Source organism: Pan paniscus, chromosome 1, assembly GCF_029289425.2.
Source record: "Pan paniscus chromosome 1, NHGRI_mPanPan1-v2.0_pri, whole genome shotgun sequence".
In the NCBI taxonomy this organism is placed as follows: Eukaryota; Metazoa; Chordata; class Mammalia; order Primates; family Hominidae; genus Pan; species Pan paniscus.
This window is the reverse complement of record NC_073249.2, coordinates 162300284-162313317: the sequence shown is the minus strand read 5'-3', so window position 1 is coordinate 162313317 and position 13034 is coordinate 162300284. Positions and strand designations below refer to the sequence as shown.

The window sequence follows — 13034 nt, the reverse complement described above, 5'->3', positions numbered from 1 at the left end:
CTTGCCCTTCCTTTTTAAGAATGCATCAATAGTTTTAAAAATATACAAAACATTTGTGTATTTACAAAAACATTTGAGTAGAGTATATTTTAGAGAGACTACCTAGAATGTATGTTTAAAGTAAATTTATTGAAGCATAGCATACAGAAGAATGCACAAAGTGTACATCTTGATGAATTCTCACAAAAGTGAACACATCCGGTAACCAGCAACCACATCAAGAAACAGAAAATGTCAGCATCCCGGAAGCTCCTTTTATGCCCTATTCTATTCATTCTCCCACAAAGAATAACCACTATCCTGACTTTTAACAGGCTAGATTAGTTTTGCCTGGTTTTGAACTTTATGTAAATGGAATTATATACTTTGTATGCTAGTGTCTGGCATCTTTCACTCAGTATCATGTTTGTGAGATTCATCATGTTGATGCATGTTGCAATCGTTTTTCATTCTCATCACTGAATATTCTGTTATGCGAATTCACCACAGTTTAATTTTCTATTGCTGATAGGCATTTGAGTATTCTAGGTAGGTGCTACTACGAGTAGTTTTGCTGTGTGAACATTGTTGTGTACTGTACTTGTCTTTTGATGAACACACAACCATGTGTCTGCAAGGTGTATACCAAGGATTGGAATTGCTGAGTCATAAATATCCATATAATTAACTTGAGAAGATACCGCCAGTTTTCCAAGGTGCATGCATTAATGAGAGAAAGGTCAGTTTTGTCTCTAAATCAGAGTGCTCGGTTACCATGCATATAAGAATAAGACATTTTGTTCTTGTTTTCTTTTAATTACAGAAATAAATGTAACAGAAGATTCTGTGAAATGTTTCTATTTAAAATAACATTTTAAAACTCCTCACCTATTTTAATCTGTTCACTATATAATAAAATATATTTTTAGTTTTAGTATTTGATGAAGAATTTTAAAAACAAGAAAGAGCAATGGGCAGGGCTGGGCAGTATCTTTGGCCTCATTTCCAGGGATTTGCAAAGTGAGGAGAGTTAACTTCTGACTCCCTTGGGGTTGTGTTCACAGTAAGAGTTCGGATTTCTGGGATTCCTTTAGCCCTCCGGGGAGTTGGGATAAAGGAAAGTGACAACTTGGAATAGAAAGCAGAATGCTCACCCTGCCTATCCTAACCCTGTTACTGTGAGTAAATCATCCAAGAGGACTGAAGGATCAGACCTGTCATGATGGCTCTTCATTTTCTTTTCTTTTCTCTTTTTCGTTTACTTTTTTTTTTTTTTTTTTTGAGACATGGTCTGATTCGGTTACCCAGGCTGGAGTGCAGTAGCACAATCTTGGCTCACTGCAGCCTCTGCCTCCTGGGCTCAAGTGATCCTCCCACCTCTGCCTCCTGAGTAGCTGAACTACCCCTGGGTGCCGTCACACCCGGCTAATATTTATATTTTTTCATATAGATGAGGTTTTGCCATGTTGGCCAGGCTGGTCTTGAACTCCTAAGCTTAAGTGATCCACCTGCCTCAGCCCCCCAAAATTCTGGGATTACAGCATGAGCCACCACTCCCAGTGGCTGATCATTTTCATGTTTTAGGAAAAATTTTCCTTTCCATTTCCATTTTCCAAGTCCTCTATTAACCAGGAAAATCTTTACCCTGAAGTCACAAAAATGTTGGCTAGGTGTATCATTTTGAATTCCTGGCTCTTGCATTAAAATCAAAAGCTCCCAAAAGCCCCGTACTCTATTTCTTTTATAATTTTACGTAGCAATAGAAGTAATAAAAAATATAAAACCTTTGTCTGGGATTCTTTAATTACCCTGGACAATATATCTTGCTTAAAATAAAATGGATAGAAAAAAACCCCCAAATGCTCATTTTTTTTCCTACATGCAAGTATTAGGATTCCTAGGCTATACAGAAGAAGAAGGTGATATGAATGAATTTGTTTAATAGCTTTGCTAAATACAGTGCCTGTTTTTAACTCAAGGTCTAGATTTAGGCCTCAATGCTTTAACTTTTTACCTGGGATATATTTTCTACCTTTGGAAGTGTAGTTTTTTAGTCTGTAAAATGTGGTTTCAGACCTCTGCCCTGCCTACCACATACAGTTGTTATGAAGATCAAATGCAATAATTTATGTGAAATTGTAAAGTATAAAAGTACTAAGCCTTTGAGAGCTGGGCTTAGCAGGCCCTGCATTTTAAGAAAGACGATTACTGTCCATTGACCTAGAGCATAGTGAAAATTCACCCTGTAGTTTGAGATCTTGTGCACACACATAAGCCTGAACTTTTTTGTTGTTGTTTTGTTTGTTTTTCTGAGACAGAGCTTCACTCTTGTTGCCCAAGCTGGAGTGCAATGGTGCTTTCTTGACTCACTGCAACCTCTGCCTCCTGGGTTCGAGCAATTCTCCTCCCTCAGCCTCCCGAGTAGCCGGGATTACTGGTGTGCACCACCATGCCTGGCTAATTTTTTGTATTTTTAGTAGAAACGGGGTTTCACCATGTTAGCCGGGCTTGTCTTGAACTCCTGACCTCAGGTGATCTGCCCACCTAGGCTTCCCAAGGTGCTGGGATTACAGGCATGAGCCACCGCACCCAGCCTAAGCCTGAACTTTTAACCTTGCACCAAATGTGGCTAATTGGTTAAGTCATGAGTTACTTGTCTAAGTTCTACTGGCTTCCCATGGCATCTCACTAAAGTTCTTAAAGCTCCTCTCCATCCTACACCCCAACTACTTGAGGAAGGAGAAGGGGTAAAAAAATGTTTTGCTTTGGTGATAGCCCCGAACTATAACCTAACACATCCCCTTTCACTTCTGGGACCGATACGGGTTTATACAAAATAAGTAGTCTATAGAATTACTACTGCTTACATTTAAAACATCTTTCTTGCTTTTAAAATTTTCTTTTGCCCACCCACATTTATTAGATATGAAGAATATAAAAATGCTTATGTCATAAAAAGATCTACTAAGATAAAAGTATTAGTAATCACTCCTGTTAAGATAATAAATGAGTAAAATAGGGACCAAAACACAGCCTCTTGAACCCTTCCGGGCATATATTCTTTATTACTACTGAGGAATTCACCTTTGTTTTAACAAAAAGGAGAAGGAAGTATCTGATTTGGCCCTTTGTGGGTGTTGGCTTGAGCAGGGTGCATCTGGAGTAGTTCTTGCCTCCTTCATCAGTCAACTCTGGTGGAAGCATTTGCCAAGATAGAACAGATACTGTATCAATTGGAATATCACTGCCAGAAAGGAAATAAGAAATTGACCATGTTTATCAAGATCTGGAGTCACTATATGAATTATGTTACTTTTAATTCAAATGTACTGTTGGCACTATTTAACAGCTTTTGGAAATCAAATTGTATGAGAATAGAGAATATATTCTGGGGGGCATGGGTGGTAATGACATTGACCAGGCCTCTAAGAGCATTATAATGTAGTGAACTAAGATGTCCCCCAAAGATCTGGGAGAGGTCTGTGGGTTCTTAATCCTTCTTCCAAAATGAGTATTTCAGGATTTAGAATCCTAATGCCCCCTGAATGTAAAACACCGGTAGTGGTATCTAGAGCAGAGCCCCATAATCAAATACATTGATTGAGATCTGCATCAAAATGTATAAATAGCACACTAAGTGGTTTAACAAGGACTATACATACACATCAGTTCAAGTTAGGATTTACTGCCAAATAAGTTCAGGCTATTTCGTATTTTGCTAACAAATGTGTTATGTAAATCTTTTGATTTTCAGAGCCTTTTGAATTTTGAAATTACACATAGGGATTGTTGATCTGCATTATGTTCAGGTGTTAGCTCATGACCGCAGCATCTTTTAATGTATGTAAAGCAATCAGGTAGCAAATTCTTATAAGACAATAGAGTTAGGAGCGCCAGATCTGAAGTCACATTGCCTGGGTTCAGATTCCAGCCTTGCCAAGTGATTTGGGGGTATGTTATTTAATCTCCCAGACCCTTAGTTTTTCATCTTTAAAGCTACAGTAATTTTGAAATGAACATTAAATAAAATATACACATGAGGCACAATATCTGGATTGCCCTAGGCACTTGGTAAATATGCTTCAGTTTCCTCATCTATGTAGAGATAATAATAGTGCCTATCACAAAGGTGGTTTATGAAAGTTAAATAAATAAATGTAATGTGCTTAGAATAGTGTCCACTCCATGGTAAGTATTCAGTAGATATTAGCCAATGATAATATCATTATGAACATTACTAGAAACCTGTAATGAACTTTCATACCAGCAGAGTCATTTTCAGAAAAGAAAATGACAGTAAACATCTGTTGAATGAATGAGTGACACATTGGAGAATGATGGGAGGCACCATGATCTGTAATTATAATTTTCCAGACTGTAATTTCATCCTAGTCCTTCTCAAGTTTGTTTGCTTCCCTCCACCCTGCACTCCACCCCCCGACCAAAACCTCCCTCTAAGCCCCAGCAGCTTGATCTTCCTTCATTTGGTCTGTTTAGATGTACATTGCATGATGAACTTGGCTTCACTTATCTTCTGTACCACAACCATGCAGGTGTGTTAGGCCGTCTGGGAAGCTGTCCCAGATGCTGACAAACCCTTGGCAGCAGGATGGAAAGGAAGAAGGAAATTTTGGCTGACATCTCCAGGTCTGACTCCTTACTCATCTGGAGAGTTCAGTGGTATCTTTAAAGCTTGAAGATAAATGATAAGGCTGCTGCTGTTTTTTTTTTTTTTTTTTTTTTTTTGCTCCTCTAACAGATACATAACTTAGATTCTCATTTTTTAGTTTGTTATATGTTAATCTCTTGTGATTACTCAGTAACGGTAGAGTTTGGTAAAGTCATAAGTCTGCAGAGACATTTTACATAGAGGCAATGTATGGAGGAGTAGGTACCAGCTAGGCAGGGACCAGTGGAAGAATGTGTGTGCTTGTGTGCTGTAGTTTGGCCTAATGTCTTGGCACAGCTGTCATATTTCCTGGCATGTAAGAACTGGATCTTCTCTTAAGTCCACACATATTTGGCAAGCCCTATTATGTTACTCTCCTGACGGGGTACTTGAGTAATGAAGGTGATAGATAATATTGGGTAGGTACTGACTGAACAGGGACATGAGAGAATATGGAAAGAATCCCTTTTAAAGATCTTTATTGCATTAGATGTTAGTGTCTGTAAACAATTATAGCATTCAGGGAGTGCAGGATTTAAATGAGAAACACAACTTGGTCAGATTATACCAGTCGGATAAAATGGCATGGACTCCAGAAATCTATAATTAAATGTATTTTTGAAAATGAAAAATATAGTGTAACACCTGGTTTATTTCACTACAGAGGTGCCTGGGTATTTCTTACATAAGTGTGATTGACTTTGGCTGATACTTGGGTTTCTCTCTGTAAAATTACTGCATTTTAATTAAAATTTTTTTTCTACTAGATTCTATTTGTTGTAAACAAATTATTCACATACACACTCATGTAGAAAATGACTTATTTAGAAAATCTCATGTTCATTTTCTTTTCATTGCAGCGGATATTCAACTCCTTTGTTTACACTGAGAAAATCTCAAATGGAGAAAGTGAAGTACAGCAGGTAAGAGGCTGTGAGTACTTGACACTCCCTGTCTTTGTCTTGCTTTTAGATGTGGCTTCGTCACTCTTTCCAAGCAATCTCCACTTGAGGTTTCCTGTTCTTTCTCTCTGTATAATTTCACGTGCATCTCATGCATAATGGTGACAACCTTACACTTCAGATTCTTAGAGGCGGTTAAAAACTTATATGCATGGTTTTCTGCTATCCACGCTATAATTTGGAACTATTTAATTCCTTTTTGTTTTAAAAATTCCTAAATGACTCACACCTAAAAACACTGAAAATTATTTTATCTGATGTAGAAAATAAGTGTCCAGGCTTTGGAATCAGACAGACCCCACGTCAAATTCTGGTTTTCCTCCTTATTTTGTAGCCCCAGTAAGCAATTTAGCCTTTTTGAGCTGCAGTTTCTCAATCTTAAATAAGAGGAACATAATACTGCCTTATGGGGTTGTGAGAATTAAATGATGACAAATTGACCAAGAATGAAATAAAATTGTAATTCTGGCATAGAAGCAGCTCATTGGATGTTGGCTTCTTTTGTTCTTTTCTTTTTCTTTCCTCTTTTTTTTTTTCCTTTGCTTCTCCCCTCCCATCTTCTTTCAGTTCTCTGTGGAGTCAAGAAGTTTTGAGGTCAGATTCTATTTACTTTATTTATAGCTGGCTTCAGATGGACTGCCTCCTAAAACATAGTGTTGATGAACCTGGTCGTAAATAATTGATCTGTGCTTGAAAAGAAGGGTGGTAAATAGGAGTTGGTTTTAATTTCAGCGAATCCACCAACTTCATTACAGTATGTGACCATCAACACCATCAACTAGTAATTTGAAGCTAGGTTTGAAACTCAAGTAAAAAACAGAACCAAGCTAAAAACCAGAGTGTAGCAGACTGCTTCCACAGAATAGAAAGATAACTATAGTAAACTGCATACGATTTTAAACCCTCTGAGATTCCGCCATTATTATGTTCATGGAGAACAGCTTGACATTTGCAAGTGTCCTTATAGTAAAGTTGTTTGTAGGATACTTATTTGCTTATAATAAATTACCGTGGTTTAATCTTGAAGTGCAGCATCTCCTGTTTATAGACATTGAGTTTTTAAAGATTGAGTTTCTGCAGGTTAAATATAGAGGATATAAATAGTCATGTATATGTATGTTCTTTTTCTTAGCTTTAGATATTTTTAAAAGCTGATGGCCTGAGTATTTATTTATTGTGGTAAATAGGATGTAGTTTGCTGTGCTAAGTCTTATCTTCATAATTCCTGTCTTATTTTTATTTCAGCAAACTAGAAAGTTCTTTATGGTCGTGAAATTTAAGAGATTTTTTGTGGGCGAAGATTTCTGAACGAAGCATGTTCAAGGAAACTTTCTGGGAGACCAGAGGCCATTTGATAACATTTTAAAGAAACTGATCCAGGGATATCAGTTTTGCCACTTTCCTTCAAGTAACAGATACAAGTTCTTACTTAGGCTGTTGTCAAATGTGAAAGTTTTTTCCCCCCACCCCCTTTGCACTGATGTCATTTTTTATTTATCTAGCTAGGAACAAGTTTGGAAGCCTTTAATAATAATTTTAGAAATTATACCTGCTGACTGAGCACTTATGGAACATCAGGGCTAGGCAACTTCCATGTATATCACATTGATTTTTACCAAATAACCTTGAAGGAAAGATATCTTATTACAGATGAGGAAATTGGGGCTCCAAGAGGTAAAATAAGTTATTTGTAGTTGATGGATATCAAGCAGGACAGCTAGCTTTTGAAATAAATATGACAGAAAGTTTTATTATTTGTATTTTTATTTTTATTTTATTTTTTTTTTTGAGACAGGATCTTGCTCTGTCACCCATGCTGGAGTGCAGTGGTGTGATCATAGCTCACTGCATCCTTTATCTTCCAGGCTTGATCAAGTGATCCTCCCATCTCAGCCTCTCAAGTAACTTGGACTACAGGCACATGCCCACATGCCCGGCTGATTTTTTGTTGTTGTTTTTAGTAAAGATGAGGTCTTGCCATGTTGCCCAGGCTGGTCTCAAACTCCTCAGCGCAAACAATCCTCCTGCCATGGCCTTCCAAAGTGCTGGGATTACAGGCATGGGCCACTGTGCCCAGCCTATTATCTGTATTTTTAATTTAACATAGTTTATTTTTAAAATACATGTTTTCATCAGATACAGGAGTCTCTGCTAAACTGTCTTTATCTGAATAATTCAAGTGCAAGGGAATTATCATACAGTCTATTCTGTGTGTCTTATTACTGATTGTCAAAAAGTTCTTTTTTATTTGAACCAGAAGGGTACTGACTTTTAAATTCCTCCAGTCTCTCCACTCCATCCTCTGGAAGAACACTTAACAAATAGATCTGTGTCTGTTGTTTATCCCAAAAATGAGGACAGTTGTGTCATTGTTATTATCATTTAGCCTAAATTTTAGTATAAACAGGTCTTAAATAATTTCTTCTTCTGTGACATGATTTCCAGATCCTTTCAGTACTGTGGTCATTATTACAACAACATAACAATAAAAGCTCATATTTACGCATTTATTGAAAAATTTGCTATCACTTCATTATGATGGTTCTCCCATGGGTTGAATTGAACACGGGATTTCTCATTCTACAATGAGAACACAGACACTTCAGTACCTTCTTGACTTAAATAACTGCTTAGACATTCTAGACTCTGTGGTCCTGGACAGTACCCAGAATGAAATCTTTAGGGACATGTTTACCTCGTATGTTTCCTATTCTGTAAAATATCCGCCATCACAATCACTCACACTTCTATGTCCTTTGAACTTCAGAACAACTCCATGAGGTGGGTGGCAGTATTATTATTAGCAATGTTCAGAAAGGCCACGGATCCCAGCTAGTAGGTAATTTAGCTGGCTTTTAAAACAGTTGTGAAATTTATCAAATATATGGAGACGTGTAAAACATACATATAAATAAATATATTGAAATGAACATCTTAACTTACTACCCAGCTAAAGAAATGAAGCATTACCAAACTTAGAAGGCCCTTGTATGACCTTCCAAAGAGAATAGCTTCCTCCCTCCCTCTCAGAGGTAGCCTTATCCTAATTTTTTGTTAGCAATTCCCTTGCATTTTTTTGTTTTGATTTGTTTTATATGTACTTATCCCCAAATTAATTTTGTGTTTGGTTATTTTTGTTCTTTATATAAATTTTAAGCATATGTTTATATTCACATATCTTGCTAGTTTCACTCAGCTTCATATTCATTAGAAGCACCCATGTTGACATCTGTAATTAAGGGTCATTTATTTCCATTTCTGTGGTATTCTATTATATGCAATTTATGTATCTGTTTTATAGCTGACATTGTTTGGGCTGTTTCTAATTTTGTTGTTGTTTTGTTTTTTAAGAGACAGGTTCTCGCTCTGTTGCCCAGGCTGGAGTGCAGTGGCACGATCATTGCCCACTGCAGCCTCAAACTCCTGAGCTCAAGCAATCCTCCTGCCTCAGCCTCCCAAGTAGTTGGGACTACATGTACACCACTAAATCTGGCTAATTTTTAAAATTTTATTCTAATGTTTTGATTTTTGTTCATACCTCCGTACATAGTACAGAAGGAATAATTCCTTTAATTGCAGGAATTTTATTATCCTTGGCCTCCTGCCAACTTAATGATGGTAGAACTGTGTGTTGTATGTGTGTCTCCACACACCACTGCCCTAAGGGCAGGTGACACTATTCAGCTCAGGTGGAGAATCACTTCTCTAGAGTAGAAGTGCTGGGTGTCAGTGTTCAACATGACTGAATAATGCCAGACTGCTTCCACAGTGGCTGTCATGGGTCACTTGCTTATCTGCATCTCCTTTAATATCTGATATTATCTGATTTTTAATCCTTTGCCAAATGTGGGGTGTCTGAAATGGTATCAGGCGAGTTTCATTTGCCTCGCTCTGATTACTAATGAAGTTGAAACACCTTTTTGCATGCTTATAGTAAATTTTTGTGGTTTTGTTTTGTCAAATATCTATGAATGCTCCTTGTCCAGTTTTTTAGTTGTTTATTTTAGAAGTTTAAAAATGCTGTATATGTTCTAGATCAGTGCTGTCCAAAGAGAACTTTCTGAGATGATGATGTTCCATATTAGGGCAAGTAGAGTAGCTACCAGCCATGTATGACTACTGAGTAACTGAAATGTGTCTAGAGCTACAGATAATTAAATTGTAAATAAAATAGCTACATGTGGCTGGTAGTTACCATATTAGATTGCTGTGCAGATTTATGATTCGTAAATAAGTCCTTTTAGTTTTTGCCTTCCTTGTCTTTTCATCTCATTTTATTGTTTTTATGTTTTGTTTGTTTTTGAGATAGGGTTTTGCTCTGTCACTCCAGTTTGAGTGCTTGGTGCAATCACGGCTCACTACAGCCTCCACCTTTGGGGCTCAAGCATTCCTCCCACTTCAGCCTCCCAAATAGCTGGGACCACAGGCAGGCACCACCATGCCCAGCTAATTTTTGTATTTTTTGTGGAGACAGGGTTTCTCCACGTTGCCCAGGCTGGTCTTGAACTCCTGAGCTCAAGCAATCCACCATCCTTGGCCTCCCCAAAGTACTGCGATTACAGGCATGAGCCACTGCAGCTGGCCTCATTTTATCTTTTAAAGAATTAACATTTAAATTTTAACTCAGTTTTTTAAAAAATCGATCTTTAGACATAAAGATATTCTCCTATACTGCCTTCTAAAACTTCTGCCTCTCTCACTTAAGACTTTTGTTTGTTTGTTTGTTTTTGAGATGGAGTCTTGCTCTGTCACCCAGGCTGGAGTGCAGTGGCACGATCTCAGCTCACTGCAACCTCTGCCTCCTGGGTTCAAGGGATTCTTCTGCCCTTAGCCTCCCGAGTAGCCGGGACTACAGGAGTCTACCACCATGCCCGGGTAATTTTTGTAGTTTTAGTAGAGATGGGGTTTTGCCATGTTGACTGGTCTGATCTCGAACTCCTGACCTCAGGTGATCTGTCCGCCTCAGTCTCCCAAAGTCCTGGGATTACAGGCATGAGCCACCCCGCCTGGCCTTATTTAAGTATTTTATCCATCTGGAATTGATTTTGGTGTTGGATGTGAAGTAGGTATCCAATTTCCTTTTCTTTAGTAGATATCCAATTTCCTTTTCTTCCCCCATATGTGTTTTCAAATATTCTATCTCTGTCGAACAATCTGTACTTTCTTCATTTGTTTTCAGTATGTTTTCTGTCATTAGTTGAGTTTTTGTGTATGTATGAATTTGATTTGGTTCCATTAGTCTATTTATCTATCCTTGCGCCAGTACCACATTATCTTAGTGATTAGTTTTATAACAAGTTTTGAAATCTGGTTGGGTAATACCACTCCCTGCATTTAGATTCCCTGGTTTCCCATCTTGGCCAAACCCTGAGGTTTATCTCCTATCCCTGGTGCTCTGTGCTGTCATTAAAGTAAAAGGTCAAGGTCTCCAGATTATGCCCACTTTCTCAGGAAGAAAGCAGGGTGTGACATGGGCTTACCTCCTAGATTTCCTGCTTTCACTTTGTTTGAGGACTCAGTCTTCCTAACAGCAATTCACCAGTTTCCCCACTTCTTAATAGTTATAAGAACAATTGTAACCGCTTATAGGATTTGTTCGATAAAGTAAAAATAGGTTAGTTATTCAAAGCAGATTATTGACCTGTGTGCTTTTAGCTCACAACCTTTAGGTGAAAGGGAACCGTTTCTTTATGCTTGGTTTTGTATATTTTGTATTATCTAGAATTCTGGCTTGCATTTTCTATCCATTATTTCTCCTTTGGGTTAATGAAAATTAGATGCCCATGGGTTCTTGCCCTCCCTCTTTACTAATCAAATCTTGTTGAGAGTTGGATCTTTCTTGTGCATACTATCTAACTTGGCAGGAAATCTAACATGTTGTTAATGTCCTCTGGTTAGGGGAGCAAAGGAATTAACACTAATAAAAAACATTTTGTGATTTTTTACTCTTGGGTATACAGTTTTACTTGCTTTTACTCATTATTTCTTTTAAACTAACCTTCAGAGAGTGTGGGTCTAAATTGTCTAACAATGTGTTTTAAATCCTTAATTAGTTCACTATATGTAGTTTTGCTGCCAAAGAAACTATGGCAACAGCCTTGGAAAAATTAAAATTCCACGCACACATTCTTGTGTGGAACACCTCTCATAGACTTCATTTTTTAATACTTTAAGAAATTGGTGAGGCGGGTGGATCATGAGGTTAGGAGATCGAGACCATCCTGGCTAACACGGTAAAACCCCCGTCTCTACTAAACATACAAAAAATTAGCCGGGCGTGGTGGCGGGCGCCTGTAGTCCCAGCTACTTGGGAGGCTGAGGCAGGAGAATGGCGTGTGAGCCCGGGAGGTGGAACTTGCAGTGAGCTGAGATCACGCCACTGCACTCCAGCCTGGGCAACAGAGCAAGACTCCATCTCGAAAAAAAAAAAAAGAAATTAAGTTGTGTGTTTGCTTAAGGGTATTATATAAAGTTGAACTTGAATCAAGAAAAATAAATTTCTGAGCAAATGCCTCAGAAAGTAGCAAAATATGGTCTGTAAAACACAAAGAAGAAACAAAAGGAGAAGGAGCTTCTTGGGGGGCTTGATTGGATCATTAAATGGATCAGAGCCACCTTGGACTTGTTTCAAGAGTTTACTCTTAACTTTTTCTCAAATGCTCTAGTAATTATTTATATTAATAATTTACTCAATGAAATTGCAAACATATTTTCATAGTGTTTCAGAAACTGTTGAATTGATGGCAGTGATGGTTTTAGAGGATTTCAGAATTCCTTTGAAATGGGTCAGAGAGAACTGAGAGAACTCCTTATACAGGAGACGTACCTGACATCTGATCAAGGGCATTCCTCTAGCAGCTCTCCCTGCTCTTCTGCGGTTTTTGATCTGTTTTGGATCATATCCATCACCATGTAAACACATTTCACCTATATTAAACAAACAAAAGACCCTTTTCTTGACCCCACTTTCCTTTCCAACTGCTGTCTAATTTCTTTGTTTCCCTTTGAGTCACAACCCATCAAAAGAGGTGTCCACACTCATTAGATCCAGTTCTGCCATTTTCTTTTTCTTTTTCTCTTTTTAAAAAATTATTATTATTATTATTATTATTATTATTTATTTTAACAGAGTCTCTCCCAGTCACCCAGCCTGGAGTGCAATGCAGCGATCTCGGCTAACTGCAACCTCCGCTTCCTGGGTTCAAGCAGTTCTTCTGCCTCAGCCTCTCCAGTAGCTGGGATTACAGGCACATGCCTCCACACCCAGCTAATTTTTGTATTTTTAGTAGAGACAGGGTTTCACCATGTTGGCCAGGCTTTTCTCGAACTCCTGACCTTGTAATCCACCCGCCTCGGCCTCCCAAAGTGCTGGGATTACAGGCATGAGCCACCACACCAGGCCCTCTGCCATTTTCTCTTAAGCC

At 38.1% G+C, this 13034-nt stretch overlaps 1 protein-coding gene across 4 annotated transcripts in view; it reads left to right on the top strand.

Moving 5' to 3' along the window:
• The window catches only part of CACHD1 (cache domain containing 1), a 223169-nt gene that overhangs the window by 75163 nt on the left and 134972 nt on the right, over positions 1 to 13034 (top strand). For all 4 annotated transcript variants that reach the window (XM_055117831.2, XM_003806933.8, XM_055117842.2 and 1 more), the window contains exon 2: positions 5509 to 5571. In XM_055117831.2, coding sequence (XP_054973806.1) covers positions 5509 to 5571 — 63 coding nt within the window. The remainder of the gene's footprint in view (positions 1 to 5508; positions 5572 to 13034) is intronic.